Here is a 17,779-nt window from a genome sequence, read left to right on the forward strand (position 1 = left end):
TGCACGAGAAATGTGGCTGTCTGGGGACTCCCTCTCCTCATTGGCTGAGGCGGCAGCCATTGGCTCCCACTGCTGTCATTTACAGCCAATAAGGAGAGGCCGAGCCGCAGCTCCGTGTCTTATGGATGCATAGAGCTGTGCCCGGGAGCGAGCATCCACCAAGCTGCTTGCTCTGAGTGTGCTGGTTAAGGAGGAGGAGCCAGGAGCCCTGGCTGGGGACCCGAGAAGAGGAGGATCTGTGCAAAACCATAACAAAGAGCAGGTAAGTATAACATGATTTTTTATTTTTTTTAAAAAGCATCCAAACCTTTAATGTCACTTTAAATGTTTTCTATGTGCACTAGTGGTGACTGGTGTTTTATTCAGTGCAGGAAAATGCCAGTCACCACATGATGTGTGAACGAGACCCCCCCCCCCAAGGGAAACCAGGTTACTATGGGTGTCCTGATAAGATGGCACAAACCTCCACAAAATTACTTCTTATGTAACTGCCTTTAAAATACGTCAAACAAATATAGGTGGTTTTATTAACGCAGTATTAAACTCAAAAGCAAACATTTTTTATTTCGCAGCTTACCATTTCTTCGATGTGATGGCTGCATTTGTTTTCTTTTTTAGGCTTTCTTCCATTTTCATTTGATAATCCTGCCAGCAAATCTGTTGCTTTTCAAAAGTGCAAACTTTACAGCAGAATGTATAAATTCATATGGATGAGTCAAACCATTTAACACTGGCAGGGATGATTTTAATGACCAGCTTTTAGTTATTACTGTAAAAACTTTATCCACTAAGCAAAAAAATGTTTTTCTGTAACTGCTTATAAAGTACAAGCTGGAGTTTGGCTTCAGGTTGTCAGTGTATCTAACTCTTCTAATACATTTAACACTCCCCTCCCCCCAGACTGACAACGCGGCTGTCTGCTGTGCCTCCTGTGCTCCTTCATCCAGAGTGGAGGAACGCTAAACCCCTGTTCACTCTGAATACAATTTGATGTCGCTCGATTTCAAAGCCACAGGTCAGTGCGACTTAAGCTGCGACTTCATGCAAGTCCCACCTGATATCGCAAAAAATTGTGCAGATACCTTTTTTTCAAATTGGTGCAGCACCACAAAGTCAGCGTCGCAACGATTTGAACGGTTCCATTGCTGACAATAGGGAGCATCATGTGGCTTGGACCTGTCCAATCGCATGACAAGTCGCATTGTTGTAAACTGGCTAAAACAGGAGAAGTGAGAGGTGAAAACCGAGGGGGGGGGGCTAAAAAAAAGAAAACTAATACAGGCACCACATCTAATGATTGGTAAGCTGCAGTATATTACATTATTGGTTTTGGGTGTAATACTGCTTTAATTTAACTACAACCCCAATTCCAAAAAAGTTGAGGCACTGTGTAAAATCTATTCACAAAATGTATCAAATGTTAAACTGAGAATTTACCATTTAAGAGAATAAGGTGACTTTGAAAATGACGGTGTTCTGTCGACGTGTGCCCGCCGTTGAAAAGTGTATGTGCAGAATGGAATGGCACTCCAGCTGATTTCCCGATCAGCTGGAGTGACATCACCATAGTGTATGCGCACATTGTAGGACCTTTTTTTTTTTTTTTTTTTTTTTTTTTTTAGACACGGCCACAATTTAATGCTATGCAAACAACGCAGGGACACCGTATTTGTCATATTGTGCCTCGCTGTTGCGCCATGGGTATACAGCGAGGCACAATCTGACATGTACGGTGTCCCTCTGCTCTTTGCATAGCTTTCACTTGTGCCCTTAAAATGGTATCTCCTGTCAAAAAGACCCTCCTATGATGTGCGCATTCGCTAAGGCGACATCACTCCAGCTGATCGGCAAATGAGCTGGAGTGCCCTTCCGTTCTGCGCATGCGCGGGCACTTTCCGATGGAGGGCACAAATCGATAGAAAAGCGGCAGCAACATGTCTCAACGTTGGGGCAGGGCCAGGTTTAGCACAGTGTAGCATTTTTCTTCTTTTAACAACACTCTGTAAAAACGTCTGGGAACCGAGGATACCAGTTGCTGGAGTTTTGAGAGATGTTGTCCCATTCTTGCCTAGTATAAGGTTCTAAATACTCAACAGTCCTGGGTCTTCTTTGTCCTATTTTTCATTTCAAGATTCACCAAATATTTGCAATCGGTGAAAGGTCTGGAGTGCAGGCAGGCCAGTTAAGCACCCAGACTATTTTACTATGAAGCCATGCTGTTGCAATAGATGCAGTATGCAATTTAATATTGTCCTGCTGAAATATGCAAGGCTTTCCTTGAAGAAGACGTCGCCTGGATGGGAGCAAATGCTGCCAAAAATAATTCAAATTTTTCATTCATCTGACCACAGAACAGTTTTCCACTTTGGAACAGACCATTTTAATCCCTGCTTGGCACTTTTATCCCCTTCCTGCCCAATGGCAATTTTCAGATTTAAGTGCTGTCACACTTTGACAATCGCACGGTCATGCAACGCTGTACCCAACCAACTTTTTTATCTTGCTAAACAAAGACCAAAAATTTGGAAGAAAACATTTTTTTTTTTCTTATTTAGAAAATTTTATAACAAAAACCTAAGTAATTTTTCTCGTTCACTGATCAGGCGGAACTGATGGCACTGACAGGCAGCAATTGTGGGGACTGTTGGAGCTGCAATGATAATCAGGACACTTCTGATCAGTGTTCTGATTATCAGTGTAGATGTCTCCTGTGTGGATTTTCCAGTTATCGACTCTCGTGCTGTCAGTGTGAGGAGAGGACTGCCGATAACTAGCAAATACTGTTTACACTATGATTGGACACCGCTTGTCACATGGTAAAGTGCTACTGTGATTGACTCTTTACCCCGATCTGTGATCAGCTGTGTCCAAAGGACATTCCACATTTTGTCACGTCACAACCAAAAACGTAAATGTATTTTATAGACCAACACAAAGTGGCAAATAATTGTGAAGTGGAAGGAAAATGATAAATGGTTTTCAAAATTTATTACAAATAAATCTGTGAAAAGTGTGGCGTGCATTTGTATTCAGTCCCGTGGAGTCAATACTTTGTAGAACCACCTTTCGCTTCAATTACAGCTGCAAGTCTTTTTTGGTGATGTCTCTACCAGCTTTGCACATCTAGAGTGAAATTTTTGTCCATTCTTCTTTGCAAAATAGATCAAGCTCTGTCAGATTGGATGGAGATCGTCTGTGAACAGCAGTTTTCAAGTTTTACCACATTCTGTGGATTTAGGTCTGTACTTTGACTGGGCCATTCTAACACATGAATATGCTTTGATCTAAAACATTCCATTGTAGCTCTGGCTGTATGTTTAGGGTCATTGTCCTGCTGGAAGGTAAACCTCAGCCCCAGTCTCAAGTCTTTTGCAGACTCTAAGATTGGCCTGTATTTGGCTCTGATACCCCTAACTAAAATCTAGTGGGACCAATTGCCTTCAGAAGTCACCTAACTAGTAAATAGAGTCCACCTGTGTGTAATTTAATCTCAGTATAAATACAGCTGTTCTGTGAAGCCCTCAGAGGTTTGTTAGAGAACCTTAGTGAACAAACAGCATCATGAAGGCCTTGGAACAATCCATACAGGTCAGGGATAAAGTTGTGGAGGAGTTTAACCAACCACTTAAGGACCGCCCCATGCAGATATACTGCAGCAGGCTGGCCCTGCGCGAAATCTCTTATAGGTACGTGATTTCGTGCACTGCGTCTGGGGCATGTGCCGCTGGCGACCTGCTCCTGCTGTGATTGGACACAGCGGGAGCCAATCAGCCGGTCCAGCGGCCAAGATGACTGCCAGAACCCCGTGATCATTCACAGGATAGGCAGAACAACGGTCTGCCTATGTAACCCTAGTTTATAGAGGCTATAACTTTTATGCAAACCAATCAATATACACTTGTGGGGAATTTTTTTTACCAAAAATATGTAGCAGAATACATATTGGCCTAAAGTGATGAAGAAATTTAGATTTTTTTTTTTTTTTTTTCAAAATTGTCAGTCTTTTTTTTGTGTTTTTTTGTTTATCGCACAAAAAATAAAAACTGCAGAGGTGATCAAATACCAACAAAAGAAAGCTCTATTTGTGGGAAAAAAGAAAATCTTTTCTATGTACAGCGTTGCACGACTGTGAAATTGTCAGTTAAAGTAATGCCATATTGCAAAAACGGCCTGGCCATGAAGGGGGGTTAACCTTCCAGGGCTGAAGTAGTTAAAGCAGGGTTAGGTTTAAAAAAAAAAAAAAAAAATAATAATACATTTCCAAGTGTTGAACATCTCACAGAGCACTGTTAAATCCATCATCCGATAATGGAAAGAGTATGGCACAACTGCAAACCTACCAAGAGATGGCCGTCCACCTAAACTGACAGGCCGGACAAGGAGAGCATTAATCAGAGAAGTAGCCAAGCAGACCATGGTAACTCTGGAGGAGCTGCAGAGACCCACAGCTCAGGTGGGAAAATCTATCCACTGGACATCAATTAGTCATGCACTCCACAAACCTGGCTTTTATGGAAGAATGGCAAGAAGAAAGCCATAAGAAGTCCCATTTGCAGTTTGTGAGAAGCCATGTTGGGGACACAGCAAACGTGGAAGAAGGTGCTCTGGTCAGATGAGACCAAAAGCTGTAATTACAGCGAAAGGTGGTTCTATGAAGTATTGACTCAGGGGGACTGAATACAAATGCACCCCACACTTTTCATATATTTTATTTGTTTAAAAAATTGTGAAAACCATTTATCATTTTCCTCCCACTTCACAATTATGTGCCACTTTGTTGGTCTGTCACATAAAATCCCAATAAAATACATTTAGGTTTTTGGTTGTAACATGAAAAATGTGGAAAATTTCAAGGGGTATGAATACTTTTTTAAGGCACTGTATGGAATTTGCAAATCGTTGCATTCTGTTGTGTAGATTTTGCGCAGCGTCCCAACTTTTTTTTTTTTTTTCGAAATTGGGGTTGTACTATTCTAAGTTAGGAGTGAATCTCATCCTTGTATTTTTTCTTGATGCGTTTTTTCCATTGAAATTAGTTTAAATGTATCATGTCGACACATGCATTAAGACGTCATGACATGCTTCAATGTGTCACTATGACCATCAACACGCCATCCTTTATGTGCATTATATGTGTTAGCATGCTCTACAAAGTACATTGCAAAGTGTGTTGATGCATGCTGACTAGTATTTTAATGCACTGCTGTTGATATCAATAGGAAACGCATCTGAAAAAAAACAGTGCACAGGTATGAATAGACCCTTATTGTAAACCTTTAATGATCTGTTACCGGCTACCCAAACTGGGCACTTGTTTGTAACAAAGTGCCACATAACCAAGCTACCCACCTTCCCTAGTGTACCACTGCCATTACCCCCACCCCCCCAAAACTTTGCACTTAAGAGTAGATTGCTCTTGCGTTGTGGGATTCCCCTATACTTAGAAGTATAGGTTTTTCAGCGACGTCCGCACATTTTGGCTTGAATTAGCAAACTGCTGCTTTTCACCATACACACAGGTTCTGGTTTAAGCTAGGCACAAGGGCAGAGTTTGCAAACTGCTCTGTGAAAAATGTAGTCAATGAGTATGATGTACTACCGTTTAAAGGAGGATTCATTTGATAACTAACTTGCAGATTGCCAAGTAAATATGTTTTGACCTTGCTGTGCTGGTGAAAAAAAAAAAACCTGTACCTCTTAGGTGTATTTTGTGGACACTATGTGACACTAGAATGTTTATGTAATAAATAAATGAATATTTTACATGCGTTTGGGAATTCTGTCTTTATATCTGTCAGTAAAATAAATGCAGCGCCTAATATAGAGCCTCAAGCTGCCAGGATTCAAGCCAGTAGAACTCTTGTGCCTGCGCATCCTTTTTCTGCTGGACCTAAAACTTTGTATAACTTCACATCCCAGGTCTGACTGCCACACACATCCCAGTTGTGTAAAATTGTCAGGCAGACTTCCTCAGTTGTCATCGTCTGGACTGGACCCCAAGGAATGGTCCCTTCACCTGGAAGTATTTCAAACTCCTCTGTCCTTTGTAGTGAATGCTATGGTGACTTTACGTGATCAGTTCACCCTGATCTATGCCTTTCCCTCATTAAAGCTCCTTCCTCATCTGCTCTTCAGGATAGAGAGAGAACTTTCTGATGGACTTCATTGCACCGAACTGGCCCAGGAGGTCATGGTAACTGGATGTTGTCAGGCCCTTGAAAGATTGCCCGTGGGTTGTCCTGGGATCTTCTGTCCCAAGGCCCGGCTACTTGGTCACTGGCTTTAATGTCTTCACTGTTGAAGCCCTGATTCATCTGACTTGGTCATCCATACTTTCTAAAAAGGCTAGGAAATTGACTTTTCATAAAGTAACCTCCATCCCAAGAAATTCTCCATGAGAGAAATCTTTGTTTCTCTAGTCTGTTGTACACCAGCATTTGGCCTTAAAAACCCTTATAATTTAGGTCATGACCTTTAGCTATTCTTTTTCAACGACCGCATGCCTGTAATTCATTGGTGAAAGAATTCATGCAAGGTGCCACTTACCTTGCTTCCTCTGTGCACTCTCCACTGGCTCTGTGGGCTTTGCAAAAACCAACCTTTGAACCTATCAGAAATATCACTGTCTGCTCTCACTCACAAGGTTCATTGCTATCACCTCCTGTAAAGCGAGTGTCTTGAGTTAGCTGCCTTATCCTGTAAAGAGTCCTTGCTGGTGTTTCACTGGCATCAGTGTTAATTTTGTCAACGGAAATGACCCTATTTAAGTCAACTAAAATACGACTAAAACTAAAATGGAATTTTAAGCAAAAGACTGACTAAAACGAAATCAAAATTTGACTACACAATGAACACTGCACTACCACATAAGAAGTAAGGGGCATCTACTAAGCTGCTGGAAGAAAAAACAATTTAAGAAAAAGGCTTTTCTTATATATATTTATTTTTTTTTTTTTCTTTTTAATGTTGGTAATAATATATTCAGGCAATATGTGCAATAGCATTACAACCAATAGTTTACAGTTTTTTTGGAGGGGTTTTTATGTTAACCGAAAGACGGCTACAGCGCAGGCCTTAATTGCTGGGAGGGCATCAATAGATGTCCTCCCGTGCATGAGCTGCCTGTGCGTCCTGTGATCACTGAGTCAAGGAGACTCGGCTGATTGGAGTAAGGGGCTGATCCTGGCCCCTTACCACGTGATCAGTTGTCAGCCAATGACAGCTGATCACATGATGTAAACAGAAGATCGGTAATTGACTTTTTTTCTCCTCACGCTGATACCGTAAGGATGGGGAAAAAAAGCCAATCACAGGCTCCTGTCAGGGACATCAATCCCGAACAGGGAGAGCCACCACCACCTCATCAGTACCACCTGCCAGTGCCTCTTCACTTCACTTCAGTGAAGTAGAAAAATGACCTGTTTGCAAAATTTTATGACAAACTAAAAAAAAAAAAAAAAAAAAAAAAAACAGTTTTATGTTTGTTTTTTTTTCAAAATTTTCTGTATTTTCTAATATATTTATTTTTTTTAGCAAAAAATGAAAAAAACAGCAGTAATTAAATCCCACCAAAAGAAAGGTCTATTTGTGGGAATAAAATTATAAAAATGTAATTGTGGTAGAGTGTTACATGACCGTTCAATTGTCATTCAAAGAGTGACAATGTTGAAAATTGGCCTGGGCAGGAAGGTTAAGTGCCCAGTAAGCAAATGGTTAAAGTTTAACTGTCTGTCAAAAATCTGTATTTTATTAAACGTGGTTTTATTTATAAAGACATTACATATCACAATGCCTAAACCTGTGTCTGTAGTGTGTGTGTTCATACCTTAATGCCATAAATAATATGGTACATTTTTGCTCCAGGATTATATAATGAGTTTGGAAATTATTGAGAAATGCTTAAATAATGCATTACATTTTAACTAACCCCATTAGATTTTAGTTGACTAAAATACGACTAAAGCTAAAACAATTCAGATGACTAAAAATAGAGCAAAGACTATGACTAAAACTAAATGAAACTTTGCTGTCAAAATTAACACTGCCTGACAGGTTTGCCTTGAGGCCTAAGACCTTATTTTTATTTTCTTAAAGCGGTAGTAAATTCCCAAAAAAGTGGCCCCTGCAGGATAATGGCATACTAGCACATTATGAAAGACTCACTTTAGAACAAAGCCCTCCAGTGCGCTGTCATGGCTGCCCGACGCTTTCATTTTCACCCAGTCAGTCTTACTATAGACTTACCTGTAGGTACAAGTAAGCCATGGGGGATTTACTACCACTTTTAAGGCAATTTTCTTTCTAGCACTTTAATTAGGACATTGTGCTTCCCTCTCTATGTCCTTCGCCCAAACATCCTGGGGGGGGCATTTTCTCTCCACAGTCTTGATGTGGTATGCACAGCTTGATACTATATTTGTGCTACAACTCCTTTTTAGTCGGGCAGATTCACTTTTTTATTAGTCATTTCTGAAGGTCCCTGCAGGGAACACCCTGCCTCTTGCTCCACTATTTCCTGGTAGATTAGGTGTCTCATCATTCAAGCCCATGGTTTTAACGTATATAATTAAGGTTTCACCTGTCCTGACACATTTTACTAGATCTGTTAGTGCTTTATGGGCTTTTTAGTATCAGGCATCTGCTTCCAACATTTGGTCTTCTGTTCACACGTTTGTTAAGTTTTACCATGAAGATCTTCAGACCTCTTCTTAGGCCAGTTTTGGTCGTAAGGTGCTTCAAGCCACTTGCTGAATGCCCTTGAGCCTTTCCTTGATACATTTTATTGGTGGGCACCTGTTTACTGTGTTGCCCACCCCTCGGTTGGATGTATCAATGGTGTAAGACTTAAAGAGCCTGAGTTCTGTAATGTATGATCAAGAAGATCCTGTGTCCTTTAAAGTAGAACTATAGGCAAAACTTTTTCTGTTTTTCGAATTTGGGATTGATTAAGGAAGGGTTATAACTCCTATAAGGTATATTTTTGCTATCTTTGTCCCATTGGTGAGATTTACCTTCACTTTCTGTCCCATGGCCAAAACAGGAAGTGAGGGGAAATCTCTGAAAAAGAAGACTCTCTTGGGGCTCCCCTAGGTCACCAGAACTAGTGTCCCCATTGGAAGATTTCCCCTCTATTACTTTTCTGGGGACAACCCAAAATTTGGCGTTTTCTTTTACTTTTAGTGATGATGATAAATGGGTCATATAGGGAGGGTGAATCTCACTAACGAAGGTAAAGACGGCAATAAAAACTGACAGGTGTTCTAATCCCTTTCCCCTCTATCTAAAACTAAAAAACAAAGTTTTACCTTTTAGTTATACTTTAATGTATTTAAGGAAAATGATTTTACAGGTCGGAATAATGCTCTATTTTAGTTGTCGCCAAACAGGTTTCCCCATTGGAAGATTTCCCTTCAACTTCTAGTCTGGTGACATCTGTAAAATGTTGGAGAACTGAAAACCCAACAGAGATTCCAACACTTCTCTAATATTTCTTGTCTTGATTCTGATTATTTACTGGGAAAATGGCTCCACTTTTCCTAGCTTTGGTTTTAAGAAATCAAGTCCACACGAGCAGACCAACGGGACCATCTTTCTGTTTTTCAGGCAGACCCAATCGCACTGACTGACTGTTCTCTATGGGGTGGCGGATGTAAACGGACATTTCCGTTTACACACGCCTGCATCTGGTTCGCCAAAAACAGGCCGATGGGGATCTGTTCCCCATCGGTCTAGCTCAGTGTTTCTTAACTTTTTTTTTCTGTCAAGGCACCCTTTAAAATTTTGCACTTTTGCACAAATTTTGAGGCACCCCATTCTAAAATGGGAAAAAACGAAACTAATCGTTTTACATAAAACAGTGTGCAGTGACATCTACACAAGTAGGACACCCAACATTAGATATTTATTTTTAAAAATGTAATGTACCTTTGCACACTGGTACTGACTAGCATTCCAACTTTTCTCTTCTGCCCAAGTTTCTCCTCCAGTCAGCTAACTTGACCCAGTGTTGACAGAGAGGGACAGGTAAGGGGCAAACAAGGATGTCCTCAGGCGCCTGATGTTATACCCCGCTCCTAAAGCGCTGCTGCCCATTGAAATCAACCCTTTTTTGGCCGTTATTGGGGGTTAAAAGTGCCCCGCTAGTGGCCGAAAAGCGCCGCAAAAAAGGACGGTAAAGCTGACACCCTCAGCGCCCCAGTGTGAAAGTAGCATACGCTGACACCACATCTATAATTGTGCTGAGAGAATGCTGCATAATCAGCTTCTCCGCATGTTGTGAGTACAGTGTAAAGAGTCTTACCAAGATGCATTTCATCGACCAATCATCTTCCATAGCAAACCTAAAATTGTCATACAGGTTGTTCAGGCCTTTCATATTTCTGCTGTGCAATGTAATGTGGTACAGAAAATATAAGGCTTAGAATAACACAACGTTACTTGTAACAGTTGCTACAGACGTGTAGTGGAACTTGTTTCCTAGCTACCTGGGAACATTTCTTATTCATTATGTGGTCCTTGGCTGGCAGTAGGCATCTGTTTAGTCTGGGTATACACTGACGAGTGTCTGTTCATGCTGACTTCAAATTGTCATTCAGATTTCAGATGCCTTCCTAATAGCACAGGTTGCAAAATTAAAAGCAGGCAACTGTTTACACGTTTTAAATGTGCTTTATTTTGCTAGATTTCTTGCAAAATAGTTCACTCTGTGTAACAGTAGCCTTATGACATCTGTCTGGGCATTTAAAACACATTAGTTTTTTCAGTGCATCCAAGAACAACAAGCAACTTCACAAACAGAGCTTCTAAACTTTGATTCCTGTTTGAGAGCGGTAATAACAGGCCAATTTACACTTCTCCATGTACAATAACACAAGCGCTAACTTCTTTTTTCATGCCCGCCCCCCATATAGAAACATGTGTTTTTAAATACTTTAAAAAAAAAACAGGGTTTCTCAACTTGGGTTCCTCCAGGGGTTCCTTGAGCAATTTTTGTCTTTCAGTTAAGTTCCCACTGTCACCATTTATCTTTTCTAGATATCTGTAAGGAGGTAATTCTTCCCAATAACCACAAGTGTAAGGAACATTCTTCCCACTGACCATCATGCTAAGATATCATGAGTTACAGATATAGTAAATTTTAGCAGGGGTTCCCTGAGGCCGGGAAGTTATTTCAATGGTTCCTCTATGTTGAAAAGGTTGAGAAAGGCTGATATAGACAATAAGACCCCGTTCAGATTTTGTAAAGCGTATCACTTAAACCCCTTTCACACTGAGGTGCTTTTTAGGCATTTTAGCACTAAAAATAGCGCCTCTCATGCCTCCCGTGAGAGCCGGAGTGCTTTCACACTGGGGCGGTGCGCTTGTGGGACGGGAAAAAAAGTCCTGCAAGCAGCATCTTTGGGGCGGTGTTCACACTGCTCCCAAAACGTCCTGCCCATTGAAATGAATAGGCAGCTCTGCAACATGGTTGCTTTTAACCCTTTCTTCAGCCGATAGTGGCCGAAAAGCACCACTAAAACGACGGTAAAGCGCCGCTAAGGCTGCATGGTCCCATTGTGGAAGGGGTTTAAGTCTTGACCTTATCTAAAAACAGATCTGTTATTCTAGAATGCACAATGTGTTTTTTTCCCCATAAATTCTTTATTATAATACATTTGAATTAAAATGTATCGGTTTTGTTTTAGGGGCTGTTGGGCATCATGGAGACAGTCTAGTGGAGAAGATCTTGTCTGTTCTTTCCCATATTCCTGGACAAACAAGTGATGTGATGATTAACATGGATGAGCTCACAGACCTGAGAATTGATGGTGAAAATGAGGGGATAATTGCCCCTGGATGCTTGTCACAGCCACAGTAAGCACACATGTTTATACACATTTTTATTATGGTTAAATTTGAAGATTTTAGGCGTTACAAGCATTGGGGTGTGACGTTCATCCACATCTCCTCCATTCACGGCACACCTTGCATTCTCTGAAAAGATGTTCTGAATTGAAGAGATGCTGCATGAGCTGCCTACTATGATTTGTGTACTAAAGCTGGATCTTTAAAGTGTTTGTAACTCTAAGAAAAAAATGGATTCCTGTTCCTTTAAAACATGCTATACAGCACAGTGCTTGTGCTGTGTAATTTGGCATTTTGCATCATGTAAAATACCTGGCTGATATTGCCTGGTGCTGCCCTCCCCTCTGTAAACTAACCACGATTTATCGTGGCTGCTGAGCCCTGACACCCTGGTCTGACAACTACAGCGGGCGGGGCTGAGAATCCCCTGCTGACGTCAGCCGGGAGGGGAGCAATGGGTGGTCATGCGAGTGGCGCTCTGAAATTACGTATACAATGGCATATTTTTTTTTTTAAAATAACATACATTGGGGCACATACTGTAATCTATTTATAAAAAGTATACCGCTGTATGCCTAATTTCAGAGCAATGAGCTCGGCGCTCACATGACCACCCGCTGCTCTCCTCCCAGCTGAAGTCAGCAGGGATTCTCAGCCCCGCCCACTGTAGTTGTTAGATTAGGGAAGACAGCGGCGGGCAGTCACGTGAACACTCTGAAATTAGGTATACAGCAGCATATTTTTTTATACATAACATACACTGGGGCACATACTGATCTAACACCAGAGAAGAAAAACAGTGGCTTTACAACCACTTTAAGCAGTGGAAGGCAGTGCACTGTATGAACTAGGTGAAAGTGAAATTATACCTACCACAGCAGCAGCCACATGTTACACACTTCATTAGTGGTAGTTTATTTTTACAGTGGAAATAATGTCCAAAGGTCACTTTCAGCCAGAGTTCAGCATTATCCACTTCCCACCCAGCTACTGCTTTGCGGTCTCAGAGCTGCGCAGTGATGCGACCCATGACTGCGGTCATGTAAAAAATAAATCCTGATCACCCCCCCAAAGCAGTAAAGTATCACTATAGAGACACTGCACTTCTCTGACAGTATGTTAAAAAAAAAAATCAAAAATATTTATATAGACTATATTGTCAACAGTATTGGGATGCCTGCCTTTACACGCACATGAACTTTATTGGCATCCCAGTCTTAGTCCGTAGGGTTCAATATTGAGTTGGCCCACCCTTTGCAGCTGTAACAGCTTCAACTCTTCTAGGAAGGCTGTCCTCAAGGTTTAGGAGTGTGTCTGTCTATGGAAATGTTTGACCATTCTGCCAGAAGTGCATTTGTGAGGTCAGGCCCTGATGTTGGATGAGAAGGCCTGGCTTGCAGTCTGCACTCTTATGCCCCGTACACACGGTCAGACTTTGTTCGGACATTCCGACAACAAAATCCTAGGATTTTTTCCGACGGATGTTGGCTCAAACTTGTCTTGCATACACACGGTCACACAAAGTTGTCGGAAAATCCGATCATTCTGAACGCGGTGACATAAAACACGTACGTCGGGACTATAAACGGGGCAGTGGCCAATAGCTTTCATCTCTTTATTTATTCTGAGCATGCGTGGCACTTTGTCCGTCGGATTTGTGTACACACGATCAGAATTTCCGACAACGGATTTTGTTGTCTGAAAATTTTATATCCTGCTCTCAAACTTTGTGTGTCGGAAAACCCGATGGAAAATGTGTGATGGAGCCCACACACGGTCGGAATTTCCGACAACAAGGTCCTGTCTCACATTTTCCGTCGGAAAATCCGACCGTGTGTACAGGGCATAATTCATCCCAAAGGTGTTCTATTGGGTTGAGTTCAGGACTCAGCAGGCCAGTCAAGTTCCTCCACCCCAAACTCACTCATTCATTTCTTTATGAACCTTTGTGCACTGGTGATAATCATTTGGTGGAGGGCGTGGGGTTGTTTTTCAGGGGTTGGGCTTGGCCCCTTAGTTCCAGTGAAGAGAACTTTTAAGGTGTCAGCATACCAAGACATTTTGGAAAATTTCATGCTCCCAACTTTGTGGTAACAGCTTGGGGATGGCCCCTTCCTGTTCCAGCATGACTGCGCACCATTCTCTTTTTCAACCACTTTTCTTGCATTTTTTTTTTTTTAATTTCTGTACCATTCAAACTAACCCTAGTAATTTGTATGATCTGACTGTGTTTGGGCAGCTTAAAGTATTACTAAACCCAGGACCCTGCATTCACCATATCTGGTCTCCCACAGTACACAGAACATGGAAATGAAATTATTTTAGTAAATATAAACTGCTAACTACCCTTTCTCTAAAGTAATGATAGCAGTTTTGTGACTTCTGTCAGTGTCCAGCCAAGCACTGGTTAAAGTTTGTAGGAGTTTTCATTGTACTCTGACTGTCCAATGGGGCTGCATTACCCCTGACCCTCTGGACAGTGCTGACTGGCCCTGTGCCGATTACATGCACCCTCCCAAAAAAAAACAAAAACTCTAGCAATACACACCAAACTCAGCATGTGCAGAGTGTATACTAGGGTTCTGTACTATCAGCAGATGGATTGGGGACTGTGGAATAAGGGGAGAATCAGAGAAGACAGGATCAAACAGCCCTTTTACACAATGCGCATGATTAACCCTTTAGGTTCTACAGTGAATATAACAAGCGTGATTTACTGCAGATACAGACTGATTCTACTGTTGTAGGTTTAGTTTAGTAACACTTAAACATGCACGTGAACATTTTTTTCAGTATTATGTAAATGTGCAATTTCTTTGTTAGACATAAAGGAGGGTGGGTGGTAAATAGATGCTGATGTTTTGGGTACTGGAGCATAGACCTGTCTGCTCACATGGAAATTGGTAATGGAGCGGTGTGTTGTTGGGTGTAGACGTCTCTGTTGGCAGGGATACTAAAGAATAAGTGTGATAACTGTGAAGTAAACCTCTCTGTTACCTGAGTTACTGGGGAGTAGGCTCTGTGTATTGGGGTGCAGACAACTCTGTTGCCACAGATACTAGGGAGTGAGCTGTGCGTACTGGGGAACAGATTTCTCTCTTTGCATGGATACTAGGAAGTAAGCTGGCTGTGTACACTTGTGGAAGAAACCTCACTGTTGGCTGGGATACTGGAAGTAAGCTGTGTGCAGTGCAGCAAACCTCTGTGTTGGCTGAGATAGTGAGGAGTGAGATATGTACAATGGAGTGTAGACCATGTTCTTGGCAGAGATGCTTGGGAAGTGATTTGTGTGGACTGTGGAGCAAACTTCTCTGCTGGTTGGGATACTAGAAAGCAAGTTGTGCACACTGTGGAGGAAACCTCTCTGTTGGCTGGGATAGTGAGGTGTGTGCACTCCTCACTTTCTTGGCATGGATACTAGGGAGTGATCTGAGTACTGGGAAGGTGGGGAATTAACGCTGGTTTCATATTTATACAGCGTTTACTAATGGCAACATTCACAAGTATGACTAACTTGGCCAATGCACTATTAAAAATAATATTAGAGAAGTATTTTTATTTTAATATAAATTCTCTATTCGAGTCAGCTGAGTTATGTCCTTTTAAAGTGTCCCAAAAAGCATGTGCCTTACATGCATCACCCATTTCCTTAAGGCCAAACTAAATTCTTGTTTGTCATATTAAAGTAGTGACAGCTGGTCTATGATTCTATGCGTTTCAGTTTTGTCACAGTAGTCATTTCAGAGAACTGTCAATTATTTTAGCTCCCGCAGATTTTTTTGGAATAACAGTATTGTGATCCCCATGGTTCCCTGACATAAAATATTGCACAATAATGATGTCTTGATTAAACATCACAAAATGTACACAGAGTTTAAACAAGTATTATCACATCATCCCAACTTGCTTCCAAAACCTCAAGTATTTTGGAGAGATTCTTCTTGCAGACTCTATTCCCCAAATGTACTTTGGCACAGACACACCATGTAGAGGTTATTGCCTAACACATATTCCAGAGTTCCCAGAGAATAACCAGAGAAAAGAAAAATGAACCAATCTAAAGATCCTTACAGAGAAATACTACTCCAACTCTCAAGACTGGTTCTTTCATAGGATATAGCCCCTAATCTGTTATTTCATAAAATAAAAAAAGTATTCTAATTTAAATGTAAAGTGTAAGTGACACTGTGCTTACTGGGTTTTCGATCCACGCCCCCATCAGCCCTTGAAAGCCATATAATTATCAGTCCCCCACTGCTAATATCCTAGCTGATTGGCCTGCTTGATAACTCCAGCTTCTTCTGTAAAAATCTTTCCTTTTAAGTCCTTGTGAGCATATGTGCTGTGATCTCCATTAATTCCAATTCCTGTACTCCCACTAGGATGAGTTGAGTACAAATTTAACACAAATTTAAAGCAAAGCATATTGTGACTTGTTACAACAATGTGCAGTAAAACGCATGTTCTACCACACATTACTGCAATACACGTTAATGCACGACCCAATGTACATTGTAGTACCATTCATGCATATCCTGTAGAATGCCACCTCAAATACAATAGCAAACAAGACATCCACGCTGCAGATCACAATAGCACTATGGGGTCAATTTACTAAAACTGGAGATGCAAAATCTGGTGTAGCTGTCCAAAGAAACCAAGAAAACAAGCTGAAGTTAAAAGCTGATTGGCTACTATGCACAGCTGCACCAGATTTTGCACTTTCCAGTTCCAGTTGTGTGAATGGTCCCTAAGGTTTTGATTAAAGTGGAACTGAAACCATTGATTTAACTGTTTCTAATAACCGTTTATTTCAATGTATGTCTCGAAGCATAACTGTCAGTTACTAGTGTGCTTATTATGTCAGCTCTCAACCAAACTGTCAAGCCATCGAAAAGTTGGTGTCACAGCTGATCACATGTAAAGCACCACTGCAACTGCAGATCAATAAGAGGCCAAGATGACATCTTCCTTGTTTGTAAAGGGGGGGTTAGTCCTGCTTTAGGCTGGATTCACACCTATGCAGTTTTAGTGCTTTTTGCATTTTGCAGATTTGCACTACAGTCCGTTTAAAATGGTTTCCTATGGAACACGTTCTGTAGTGCAAATCTGCAAAATGCAAAAAGCACAAAAAATGCATAGGTGTGAATCCAGCCTTAAGGGGTTAGAGTTCGCAAATAATTCCAGTCTACAAGAAAAAGCAATTAGTGTTCCTATTGTTATCCAGCATACAGAGCAGCTGTTTTAAAGTCAAGATGTTAAACAGGAGCTTAAGTCATAGCTGTAAAAATGAAAAGTCAACAGCTACAAAAACTGTAGCTGCTGACTTTAAATAAAAAGAATACTTGCCTGTCTCTGGATCCAGCGATGTGCTCACCAGAGCCATTCTTTCCACCAGTCTTCGGTCCCGGCATCTCAACTGTGGGCAGCCGGCTGTCCACTGCGCGTGAGCAAGCCACGCTGTGCTATGTGAATGGTCCCGCATTCTTCTGGGATCTCTAATGTGTTCCAGAAGACTGCAAGGGAGGAGAACCAGTTCCCCCCCCCCCCCCCCCCTCAAAAAAAATGTTGCCATTTCCTAGAGGAGCAGAGAAAGAGGCCTTAACCCCTTCCCGCCGAGCGTACGCGTACTCGGCTTTGGGGGGTTATACCGGGATGATGCCCGCAGCTGCAGGCATCATCCCGGTACCGTTGTTTAGAGTGGGTGATCGGCTATCAGAATATAACAACCGATGCGGCTAAAAGCTGCTCGGCTGTTATACCGGAGGAGCTGGAGGGGATGTCCTCGCCGCCTCCCGCTGCTCTTACCGGGCCTCCCGTTCGTTCTGGAGGCCCGGTGACCAATCGGCTGCCTCCGGCGGCTGGGGGTGGGCTGGAACTAAGCTGTGGGCGGCTTCATTCCAGCCTTCTAATTGTAATCGCGGAAGCGACGTCA

The 17,779-nt window shown here is 41.8% G+C and overlaps 1 protein-coding gene across 2 annotated transcripts in view; it reads left to right on the top strand.

Moving 5' to 3' along the window:
- SCFD2 (sec1 family domain containing 2) overlaps positions 1–17,779 on the top strand; it is a 725,068-nt gene that overhangs the window by 2,529 nt on the left and 704,760 nt on the right. For both annotated transcript variants that reach the window (XM_073608450.1, XM_073608448.1), the window contains exon 2: positions 11,685–11,853. In XM_073608450.1, the coding sequence (XP_073464551.1) occupies positions 11,685–11,853 (169 nt within the window). The remainder of the gene's footprint in view (positions 1–11,684; positions 11,854–17,779) is intronic.

The sequence above is a fragment of the Aquarana catesbeiana genome, linkage group LG01, assembly GCF_042186555.1.
Source record: "Aquarana catesbeiana isolate 2022-GZ linkage group LG01, ASM4218655v1, whole genome shotgun sequence".
Classification (NCBI taxonomy): Eukaryota; Metazoa; Chordata; class Amphibia; order Anura; family Ranidae; genus Aquarana; species Aquarana catesbeiana.